Source organism: Monodon monoceros, unplaced genomic scaffold, assembly GCF_005190385.1.
Source record: "Monodon monoceros isolate NGI ecotype Baffin Bay Population unplaced genomic scaffold, NGI_Narwhal_1 Super_Scaffold_18, whole genome shotgun sequence".
NCBI classification, from domain to species: Eukaryota; Metazoa; Chordata; class Mammalia; order Artiodactyla; family Monodontidae; genus Monodon; species Monodon monoceros.
The window spans coordinates 116,612,780-116,625,393 of NW_021703774.1; the positions used below are offsets into that span (position 1 = coordinate 116,612,780).

The 12,614-nt window shown below is 42.2% G+C and overlaps 1 protein-coding gene across 1 annotated transcript in view; it reads left to right on the forward strand.

Moving 5' to 3' along the window:
* ERICH3 (glutamate rich 3) overlaps window positions 1-3,236 on the forward strand; it is a 101,451-nt gene extending 98,215 nt beyond the window's left edge. Inside the window, exon 17 of the mRNA XM_029226994.1 lies at window positions 997-3,236. Within this exon, the coding sequence (XP_029082827.1) occupies window positions 997-3,236 (2,240 nt within the window). The remainder of the gene's footprint in view (window positions 1-996) is intronic.
* Window positions 3,237-12,614: the final 9,378 nt, after the last annotated feature.

Sequence of the window (12,614 nt, forward strand, 5' to 3'; positions counted from 1 at the left end):
TTATTCTGCAATTGGAAAATTTAAATGCTTTTGGTATTTGGCCTGAAATGCCTTTATTTATTTTGCATGGATCATTGCAACAGAAATACATGTATTTGCTAAATAATAAGAAATCTATTTGAAGCCTTCTAAGAAACATATTGAACTTGTATTTATTGAAGTATGAAAGCTAGAACACCCAGATTTGCAGGAAATTATGGATGAGAACTTATGAAATACTTCAAGTAGGTTATTTATATTGAAAATTGTCGCAGACTAAAAAGTCCTGTCTTGCTCTGTGATCCTGTTTTGCCAAAGGCAAATCAGTTTCTGAATGTAGATGGGAGGTATTCTGACCTATAATACAAATTCGTGTCTTTAGTAAAAAGTCTTACCTTGAACTACAAAGTTATTTGATGACTATATCTAGATATAGTAGCTTTAATGGGAGTAATGTGTGGGATAATGAATGATCAGCTCACATTGTATTATGATTCTGTTGCTAAATGCCCATATGAGTACAAGAAACATAAGCTAACAGGCATATTATGGTGCTATAGGGAACAATGATTCTTAAAATTAAGTCCTCACTATTTTCCTTGTTGCATAATTTTTTCTGCAAGTCATAATATTTCAAATGAAAGTGGGATATGTGTGTGTGTGTGTGTGTGTGTGTGTGTGTGTGTGTGTGTGACAGAGAGAGAGAAAGAGAGAGATTTTATTATTTTAAGACACGGACTTTTTGTTTGTTTTCAACATTTCTGATGTTCAATTTTCCTTTAATACCAGTGTGCCCATTAAATTTGATACCATTTCTTTTCATCACGAAAAGCCATTGTTAAATCATGGTACATGTTATAGTCAATGGCATCCTAGAACCAAGAAAATGTTGTATAGATAATATAAGTAGCCCCTTGATATTATATATAAATATCTCTTATATATCTAAGATTTTTTGTAATATTTCCTCCCTGCACTTTGATTAAAGTAACCTTGATTTCTAACCTTATTTTATAGCACTGAATAGGAATTTAGCGGTGGAGGAAAGGGCAGCACTCAGCTCAAACAAGGAATCCAAGCAAGTTGCATCAGAAGAGCATACACTGGAGAAGAAAGAAGCAGTGGAGGAAGATGAAGGTCCCCAACACAGGGATGCTGACACAGAAGAAAAAGGGGATGCAGCACCGTGGGGAAAAGCAGGGGTTAATGAGGTTCCCTTGGGGCAGTGGAAGCCAACAGTAGAGCAGCCGGCATTAGTAGGACAGTTTACAGAGGAAAGAACGATCCCTCAGGGTGTAGTAAGTGGGGCGGAGGCAGAAGCAGAAGGGGATAGAAGGCAACAAAAGGAGGGGTTAGACCCCAGAGGACGAGAAGCAGCAAGAGATTCCGGAGGTCTGAATGAAGGGGAGGCTTCTGAGGAGCAGGCCTTGAAGCAAACGGTGCTGGAGATGGAGACGGCAGCCTATGACCGGGAGCAGGGTGAGGAGAAGGCGGTGCTTACAAGCCAGGCAGCAGCCCTGAGAGAGGCAGCGAGGCCGGAGAAGGGAGAGTCTGAGGGAGCGGCTGTGAGCGAGGCCGGGTCTGCAAAGCCAGGTGTGGAGGACAGTGAGGGGGAAGCATCCACAGACCTAGAGGACGTGGGACCCGGAGAAGCTACACCCGAGAAAGAGGAGGGTGTAGAGGAGGCCATCCTGCGGGGAGAGGCGCCAGCCAAGGAGAGGGGGGCAGTTCTGGGAAGGGAAACGCCCTTGAGCTCCTGGACTTCTGTGAAGGCCCAGGCAACTCGGACGGGGGTTTTGGAGGACAGCCTTGAAGAACTTCGTAAGGGCCCTGTGGAAAGGGAGGAGGTTGAGATAGAGTCAGAGTCTAAGAAGGAAGATGAGAGGAAAGAAATGTCACCTGAGGAGTCAGGTGCAGCGTGCGAGAGAAGGAAAGCTGAGAGGCCAAAGACACCTCTTGGGGAAACCAAATCTGAGAGGGAAGCGGTGGCAAGGACAAAGGCGCTTCAGGATGAAGACGCTTTAGAAGAAGAGCAAAAGTTGAAAGAGGAAGAGGGGGAACCCCTGAAGGAAGTAAGACCCAAGGAAGAGACACAAGCCCCCCAAAATGACATGGGGCATGGTGCTGAGGATGAAGTAGCCGTGCGGGCGTCTGAACTGACTGAAGACGCAGGGCCGCGAGGAGAGGATTCACTGACCATGTCTGAAGCATCCCCTGGATTTGAAAAGTCCCTGGAAAACATAACGGTTTGGGGGAAAGAAGGAGGAGAAAGACCGAGAGAAGCTGGAGACACAGGGCGCAGAGGCAGAGCAGGGCTGCGCCTCGGGGAGAACGTGGGCCCCGCAGAGCAGGACGAGGGCGCGAGCCCTGCAGAAGGGGGGATGTCAGGAGCCCCTGAAAGCGAGCTCTCAGGGCGGGCACAGACACCCGGGGCTGCCGGCGAGGCCCGGGAGTGTGCAGCCAAACATCAAGACAGCCTGATGGGCTGGGAGGGGAGGGATAAAGAAGGGCCTTTACAGGGGCCAGAGGGAGCGGCTGTCCCAGCCAGGATCCAAGAAGATGTTCCCGAGGGAGAATCCACCATGGCAGGAAAGTTGAGTGAAGAAGTGATGGGTGAGGACCCAGAGGAGGTGGCTTTTGAAGAGCACACTCTGGGGGTAGGGCTGATGAAGAACGGGGACACCGAGGGGGACAGGGGCTCGCGGGGCGTGGTTGTAGCTGGGGAAGGTCGCCACCAAGGAGGAGGAGGGACAGGACCAGCCGCACAGTGGGAGGCGTTGGCAGTTTCGAAGACAGCTGGGGGGCAAACAGAAGCGCATGAAGCCTTCTCCTTCTCAGATGCGGCTGGGGAGGAAAGCTGGCACAGAGTGGATGAGACGCTCAGAGAAACGGCAGCTGCACACAAGGTGGCTGTAGAGGAAACAGCGCTGAGCAGGGAGGAGGCGACAGCGACTTGGGAGACGGAGGCTGAGGTCGAGGCTCCAGGGCAACCTTCTGACCTGGAAGGGAGGGCCCCACCGCCAGGGCCGGCTCGGGAGGGAGGGGAAGCTAAACCCACACAGGAGGCGGAGTCCGTGAGGAGTCCGGGGCAGCTGAAGAATTCAGAATGGGATTTTCCCAAGAGAGAGGGTCAGAGCCCAGGGGAGAGAGTGCACGGGACGCAGGAACACTCCCTGGAAAGCCCGATTGCACTGGGGCCCAAGAGAAGCGAGAGCATGCAGTGCACAGAGGAAGTGAAGACCCAGATGTTCCGCTGAACCCCAGGAAGGCCTAAGAGACTTCGCGGCTGATGGTGAGTTTAAGCCTGCCCTGTCTGCAGGATTAAATAGATCCCCCCTTTGGGTTGGCTCATCCCTTTCTCAGTGTCTGCACACACACACCCTTCAACTCTGGGCTGCTGAGCCCCAAGCCCATCAGGACAGGGGCCTGGGTGAGACGGACAGGGTGGCCAAAGCCACACAGGGACCAGTTTCTGTTCCCTTCGCAGCTCTAAGTCACAGCCCCCATCTCTGCAAGCACAGCTCTAGGAAGCAGTGAGATCCTCCTTGCCTCCATTACAGGGCCCCAGAGATGGGTGCAGAGGAGAGAGTGTGCCACAGGGACAGGTCACAGGAGGAAAGGCTTGAACTCTGTTCCAGAATTAATTTCCCTTTGTGAATGTCCGCCTTTAAATGGGCTCTGTGTCTCCATTCTGCACTTTTGTGCAGTTTAATAAATATATATAGCATATATCTGCAACATATATTAAAATATTTAAAATGTGTTAAAATATATGTATATATGTAAAATATTGAAGACTAAAGACCAAAATTATTTCCAACATTTCCTCGTGTTCCTTCCTGCTATTTCCTTGATGCCCTCGTATCCTTAGTGCCTGGTTTCTACTATCCTGAGTGATTATATTCATAGCCCTATCCTTTTTATTATTTTTCAGAATATTTTCAAGATGTCTTCTGGAAAACTTAGAGTGGAGGAGAAGGATCACCTGAGCATCTCACCAGGAATTTAGATTTTTTTTTAACATCTTTATTGGCATATAATTGCTTTACAATAGTGTGTTAGTTTCTGCTTTATAACAAAGTGAATCAGCTAACGAGGACTTTAGATTTTCTCTCTTTTTTTTTTTTTTTTTAAATCCCTGTGCTTGCCTGAGCAGTTCCCAGTCTGCCAATGCTGGTCTGTAGCACCTCAAGTACCTTGAGAAGAGCTGCTCAGACGCTCCCTAGGGTGCTGGTTCCTAATGGAGGAGGCTGATACCTAAGTCTACATAGTTAACATGTCTATATTCAAATCAAATTGATAGTTTTCAAATGTTTGACTTTTACCAAAGATTACCTGAAAGTCCCAGTCCTGATGTCTGGGGTTTGTTTAAATTCCTTTTAATTTATAATCACACATTAGTCCCAGTTTCACACATGAGCATTTTATTTACAATCTGTGGCTTTGCCTGTGAAAATGAGCTCTAAACGTCCTTCCCGGTATGCTCAGTGCTAAAGATTGCTCCAGACCTGTAAGTCCTTCCAGAAAAGGATTCCATGGCATGTCTATTCACTTACACTTAGAAATAATCATGCTTTCTATTTATGTCAGATGAGTAATTTTAAGTGTAAATCTTGTTTCAAATTGCCCTTTGTTTTTGCGTGTTTCTGTAGTCTTGCTTTAGAGGTAGACAGGTAAATGCTTGTGGCATTTCACTCCTGGGGGCCTTATTTATAGGGCCACTCAATTTAAATCAATGTAGTAAATAATTTAGCTACGTAAAATGAGTAACAACCACTATAGCAGGTAAACATTGCACATCAGTCCATACAGCAACATTCTAGACTCTACACTCCGGTTGGTGTCACTCAACTTGGATTAAATTAGCATGCTGCTCACCTTCCCAAGTTCTGTTATTTCAAACCTGTGAACTAACCCTGCAGTGCATTGCAAATCCATGGTCACAACTTCTTCCTAAATTACCCCTGCCCCCATATCACTAGGAATAGTTGTGTATCAGTGTGCCCCTTGGGGATTTTGATTTCCTTGTGATATCTTTCTTTGTTCATATGCCAGTGCCCCAAAGGGCACATATGTTTGGCCATCATTTCATTATGTGAGGAGGTGAAAGAAAACGTCCTAAAGCAGTGATTCTCCCGTTATGCTACACGTTAGACTTTCATGGGGCACTTTCATGAATGATTCAATCCCTGGCCCTACCCCAGAGGTTCAGATCGAATTAGTTTTAGGTGGGTGTAGGCATCAGTTTTTTGTTTTTTAATTCTTCAGTTGGTTTTACTGTGTGGGCAAAATTGAGTGCTGCTGCCCTAATCATTATACAATCCATACTGGCTGCCCTGTGTCCCTAAGGACCAGGCATATTATCTTTATTTATTTTTTTTTATCTTTCTAGATGTGTTTCATTTTAATAAAGGAGTCATTCAGTGATCAAAGGTATAATGGACCAGTGGTTCTCACAATGTGGTCCCTTGATCAGGATATCAGCATCACCCAGAACTGTTCCAAACACAAATTCCTGCCTTCATCTCATACCCATTAAATTGGAAACTCAGTGGGTGGGGCAGAGCAATTGGTGTTCTAACAAGCCCTCTGGGTAATTCTCATGTACCCTCTAGTCTGAAAATTGCTGTCACAGACTATTGATTGTTTTGAGGATTGGTCTCAGTTGGAAAATGGATTGCAGAAGCATTGTGTACTTTGTCTCTCTGTCTCTCTTTTACCATCTGTCTCTCTTCTCTCTTTTTCTTTTTTCTCTAAGCAATGGTACTCACTTATAAAAGTGATGACCTCAACTTTAAACTCATTTTTATTGGGCATGTAATGATATATATGTGAAGTCCTTCAGCCCCACCCCCTACTGGGGACGAGCACCACTCATGGCACATCATAGATCTCCATTGTCTTACATTTTATGAGTGGATTTCATCTACATTATATCCAATTTCATTTATTACTGAGCTGTATTACTGTGGCGTTCTACAGTATTTTTTCGCTGATCTCAACCTCATTGCTACAGAGCACTTTGAATACATAGCACCTTATGGGAAAGACTGTAAACTTGTTAATTCCATTGAAGAATGAGTTTTGTACAATGTGCTAAATGGAAATTGCATTGGATTATTTTTGTACTTAACACATTCCATCAAAACTTTCTGTAAAATTATACTACAGTCTGCATGTGGGTTTGACTGTGAGATTCAGTGTTGTGATATTTCGATGAAGTGAATTCTTTCTCTGCAAACACTATATTGATAAAATTATTTTATGTTTGACTGAACTGATTATTTATCTTAGTTTCATTATTAAAAGCATAAATAAACCATATGTTTACAGAGAAGACATGAATGGTCCTTTATAAATAAGACCAGACTTTTAAAATCTTCTTTGTTCTTTTCCTTACAAAATTTAAACTCCATAGCGTAGAGCAGAGAGAATTATTTTCATTGGACTGTACTTTTTGAATATATGTGTTTATACTGACTGCGTTCATATATGTCTTTTACATATATGGAATAATATCAGAGAGGAAAATTGTTATCATTATTTCATAGATAAGTAAATAGAAGCTCAGTTAAGTGACTTGTCTAAAATCATGGTCAATCTCATGTGTCCTCACTCCAAACTCTGACTTTTTTAATCACGTACACTTCCTTCTAGGAAGAGGAATATTAAATAGGTACTAAGATGCTAAATGTGAATCTCTACATATTTTTGTTTACTTGTAGAAGTAAAAATCAAATCTTATGCATATGTGTTTTATCAATAAGAAAAGGGTTATAGTTCCAGTCATTATTGATCAAAGAATATGATAGATTATTTAAATAATTCAAGAGAGAAATAGACAACCAAAGTAAAGATAGACAGAATGAGGTTATTTGAATTTCTTGAGTTAAGCCTTTTCTATGGCTTTGTAAAGTCTTGTGTTGTAAATTTAAATTATAGTTGAGTAGTTTGAAACTTCTAAGATCAATAATTTTGCCACAATGATTGCCATTGGAGATCATTATTTGAGAAAAGAAAAGAAGGCTGTAAAAAGATTCATCTAGCATGTGAAGTATTCCAACAGCTTCAAGGACTGTGGCCCTTGAGAGGCCACTTCTGACCTTGGGTAATATTTTCTTCTAGTCTCCTATACCACCTGTGTCATTTGAAAGATATTCCCAGTTATCGTGGCCAGCAGCAAGAGGTACAAAGAACAGGGAATAAATACAGCTGGTATTGTTTAAAAGTTGCTCTCAAATTCACTCATTTTTCCCTCTTTATTATGTTTTCTCCTTCCCTCTAATATCATGCCCTGTGACAGGAAAACCATGCTCTTTAAAATAACAGAAAACATAAACTCTACGATAAAATGCTGGATGTTTGAGAATGCACATTCCCTTTGAAATTCCTATCAGAAGTCTCAGACTGTTTAATAATCTTTGCAAACTTATAATATTTTGGAGTGATGCAAACGCCGTTTTTTACTAGGGAAAATGAGGTACACAGAGATACCTGAAACAGATAAGCTGATACCAAAGAATATATAAGAACTAGCTCTCTGTCTCCTTTGTCAAATGCTTTCTGGTCCTATTAAATATCTTCTTATGATTAAAGGGCATAGAAAGGGCAAAATCATAGGAGAAACCTCACACTTGTTCGGGAGCTTGGTACGAATGTGACACAGAAACCCTCAAGCTGGTGTGGGTGTACCTCTGGGGGGAGATGAAGCTTTTCAAGGGATTCACTGCTAAGGCTACTTTGTAGACGTCAACCTCCATAAAATGGACCTGTCTGAGAGCTAGCCTGCAGTCAAGACTAATCTCCCTTTTGCCAATCTCCCATTCTCTCTTCATAATAGAGACCAGCTCTTCATCCATTTACCAATTTTACTGTGTTGTCTCTGGGATGACACAAATGACAAAGGAACAATTTGAAATATGGTGCGGATATTGAGAAAGGGAATGACCTTAATGGCTGATTAATAAATCCTTCTGCAAGTCAAGGGGTTTTCAATTCTTTGTTTTCAAGAACATCAAATTAGGACCTAATTGACTTGTCAGCTGATAAGCTACTTAAATCATTTTTGGTATTTCATCAGTCCGTGATTTTTGCAGTACACACAGTCAAAACTACTCAATCCTGACATTTCAGGGCAAAAGCAGCCATAGACAATACTTAAACAAACGGGTGTGTAAACTTTATTTACAAAGAAAGGTGGACTGCCAAATTTTGCCCGAGGACTGTAATTTGCTAACATGTGCTTTTGAAAAGCAATCAGCTTCTATAACCAAGGAGACTAATCCTCACCGTTTCATATGCCACAGACATTTCAGTTTTCAAAAATGTGCCTTAGTCACAAAAGTTTGGAAACAACTGGCACAAAGGAACTAATTGCCCTTTCACTCCTCAGTGGAGTAAGAATGATTTATTACAACCTTCCTCTTTTTTTAAGACTATTATTAAAAAGCTTCACTTTAGCCAGGTTTTCAATCTCTCCTTCCACACCGTCACCATCTTCTCCAGTCCATCTGTTAGAATGCAAGTGTGAGATGTTGTGAGGAAGGGAAAAGGAACTGTAGAGTTGTGACAATTACATTTCCTGTAACACAGGCTGACCTGTTGTGCAATAGAATGTCAGCTCCATGAGAGAAGAGACATGGTCTGCTCTGGTCCATGTTCAATTCCGTGTCAAGAGCAGTGGCTGGACATGGCACGCACTCAGTAAATATCTGGTAAAAGGACGACAACTAAAATGCAGAGGTAATTCTGTTACACGTTCTGGAAGTTTTTAAGCTTAAATTTAATGGATGTTGATAGGATGCAGGGAGTATCTGAATTTGTGGACTGAAGAGAAAATGGTCATTATTTTCATAAAACATTAGAGGTAATAGGGACCCTGGAGATCAAAATTTCCACGAGCACCTCTGTAGGTATCAGATTGAGAAAGCAGAGACCCAGCGGGTCTGAGGAATAGGCTACACACTGGTGAGGGACAAAACAGGATTGCAACTCCTATCTCTAGTCTAGAGCTTCTTTCACTTCACAATGCTGCTCCTCGTTAGTCAGATTTTCTTGTTAGAGGTACAGAATCCCAATTTCTAATCAAATGCACTCTCTAAAACTTGGTGTTTTTTCGGTTTTGTTTTTTAGAACAGCTAATTTTGTTCTTGCTTTGCAAATGCTGAAATACAAGTTTTCAAATGCGGCTTAAGTGAAATATTTTGGTCGTCTGAATTACAGATGTCCCGAGGTTTGTCATTGCCTGCTTGTAATCCCCACTGAGAATGCAAAAGTTTATGGTTAGAGACAGCAGAAGCACCACATACTAGTTATTTTATGCATACACGGGCGCACGCATGTGCACACACACACCTGCCATCGATTAATTTAAAGAAAAGGAAATCTTTGAAAATGAATGGAAACTCTCCCCACTGAACTAATCATAATGTTAGTGGCTCCTTACTAAGCACAGAACTCTCCAGGAGAATTCAACAAATTACAAACCTATCTAAGCATAAACAAATCGGCTTAACAAACTCAAATCTGAATCACTGGTTCTCAAATTTGGCTGCACCTTAGAATTCCCCGGAGGAGATTTTTTTAATCTCCGGGGGTGAGGTTTGGGCAACAGGACTTAAAAAAATCCCCCCAGGTGATTACTGTTTTGGAGCCAAGGCTTTTCTCCACAGATCTCAATTCTGAATAACTACTGAGATGAAAAGGTAGATGTTAATGTGATTTCAGAAGCCTAATTTAAATCGGTATGATACAGTTTAACACATTATGCTTTTACTATTTTATTCATTTTATTCTTTTACTCTTTTATTTCTTTACTCATTAAGCCTCACAATGCTATGAGGAAGGTACTATTAGCCCTATTTTATAGGTGATGAAACTGGACACAAAAAGAAGTAACATATTCAAGTTGTGAAGCTAGGAAGCGTCACAGAAGGGGGTTAACCCAGAAAAAAAATGGCTCCATCTGTAGCAGGAGTTCTCAAAGTTTAGCTTTGAATTAGAATCACCTGGAGGGCCTTTTAAATTCAAATGTGCTGGGTCCCACTCCTAGAATTTCCAATTAGTTAGGGCTGTAAGGCACCGAGAATCTGCATTTCTAACAAATCCCCACATGATGCTGATGTTGTTGAGCCAGGGACCAGACCTTGAGAAGCTAGAGTTCAAACTGTGTTTTAAAAAGGCCACCAGGTGACACTGGTGCACGCTAAGCTGTGAGAACCAGCGTTCTGAAGTGCTCTGAGCCTGGGCTGCACATTAGAACTCACTGGGAGGTTTGGAAAAATCCTTATATCCAGGCTGCACCCAGACCAGTAGAATCTCTGGGCGTAGGACTGGGTACCAGTCTCTTTTTTTTTTTTTTTTTTTACGGTACGTGGGCCTCTCACTGTTGTGGCCTCTCCCTTCGCGGAGCACAGGCTCTGGACGCGCAGGCTCAGCGGCCATGGCTCACGGGCCCAGCCGCTCCGCGGCATGTGCGATCTTCCCGGACCAGCACGAACCTGTGTCCCCTGCATCGGCAGGCGGACTCTCAACCACTGCGCCACCAGGGAAGCCCTACCAGTCTCTTTTAAAGCTCCCCGTGCAGCTGGGGTAGAGAACCACTGCTTTAGAGTCTACTCTCTTAGCCAGAACTTTGTATCCTGCCCTTCACACCACAAAGATGAGGGCTTCCAACACACAAGTACCACTACAATTGCAAGGATAATGCTGGAATCATTTTCTGTTGCCCGAGAGGCTGTATTTGAGTCATACCCTATTAGACTACAATAAATATCCTTCTCTTTGCTGCTGAGGCCTCTTCTAGAGGGGATTGCTTCTCAATAGCAATTAGATTCTGTTGTTTTCAAATCTTAATCTCCATTTGCAAACTGTAGGATCTGTGAAGCCGAGTCTCAGTAGATTTGTGGCTGATTAGCCTCTGGACAGCCATGGAGAGTTGAGTGCCCCTTCTCAGTAGAAGAACTTGTGCTCCTGGCAATTCCTAGCCCATGTGTCTCCTAAGGCTCAGTGTACTTTTCAATCCTTGAAAAGGATTGTGCACCCTGAGCCACCCAAGTCAAGGGGTTGCCTCTCAGCTGAGCGCCTCTAACCAGTATGATAAATAGCTCCACACCTGTCCAGTCCACACCTGGCAAACAGGTGCCTCAGTTGATCCTAAGGGGTTGGGGAAGGGCTAAATCACAGATTATATTCACTTTGCCTCTCAACAGTTATGCCCAGGGAAAATCAGAGTATAATGAACAAGAACGACTTGAAGAGAACCAACAAAGAGAAAAATGAATTAGATAAGGCTAGCCTGAGGGAAAGAGACAGAAAGGGACAGAGGTAGTCTCCATTCTACCTGTTGGTATATAATAGTGTTTTCCACTTATAGGTTACTATCACACGTACCTTGCATTGTTCTCATGAAGTAGAATCTAGTGGCTAACAGAAGAAGATAGGGCAGGTACTGTTGTCCCTCTGTAGCCCACTGTACCTGCCCTATCTTCTGTTCTGCATCTGCAGATTCAACCAATGGCAGATCGAAAATATTTTTTAAAAAATTCCAGAAAGTTTCAAAAATCAAAACTTGAATTTGCCATGTACTGGAAACTATTTACATAGCATTTACATTTTATTTACAATTATTTACATATCATTTACATTGTATTAGGTATTATAAGTAATCTAGAGATGATTTAAAGCATACAGGAGGATGTGCATAAATTACATTCAAACACTACACCATTTTATATAAGAGATTTCAGCGTCCTTGGACTTTGGTATCCATGGGGGGTCCTGGAACCAACGTCCCTTGGATACTAAGGGATGACTGTAGTTTTTTAAATTGAGCTAACAATGAATTATAATATTATATAAGTTTTATGTGTATAATGTAAACAAAAAGAACAAAGAGTGTTGCTCATCATCCCAACATACAAATGTTAAGTCACAATCCATTGCAGTCACCCACTGACAGAGCGCCCTAAGGAGAATTCATCTAGTTAAGATACATATCTAAGGAAGAACTTCAGTGACCCTAGATTCTCGCATCTTCCCATACATAGAAAAGTACTAAAATTACTCACTTGAGATTAACTGTTGTTTATGATTAGCAGTGAACTGTTACCAAGATGTATGCTTGACTATACATATTTCCCAGCCAAAAAATTCATATATATCCTGGCTCCACCCCTACCTCTTCAGGTTAAACTGAGAAGCAGTTTCCCATGTTATAGTCCTTAGTAAGTTCCCCAAATAAAACTTAATAACTTTTATGTTGTGCATTTTTCTTTAAGCTGATACCATTATATTTCTGCTTCTGTATACCCTACAATGTGCTCACCACCAAAAGTTTATTTTCCATCCATCACCATGCAGTTGATCCCCTTTATCCATTCTCTGTCCCCCTCACCCTTTCCCCTCTGGTAATCACTACTCTGTATCTGTGTGTTTGTTTTTGTTTGGTTTGGTTTGTTCATTTATTTTGTGTTTGTTTATTAGTTTTTCTGCAGCCACTATTGAAAACAGTATGGAGATTCTCCAAAAATTAAGAATAGAACTACCATATGACCCACTTCTGGGTATTTATCCAAAGAATACAAAAACAGTAGTCTGAAAAGATGTAACCACCCACCATGTTCATTACATTATTT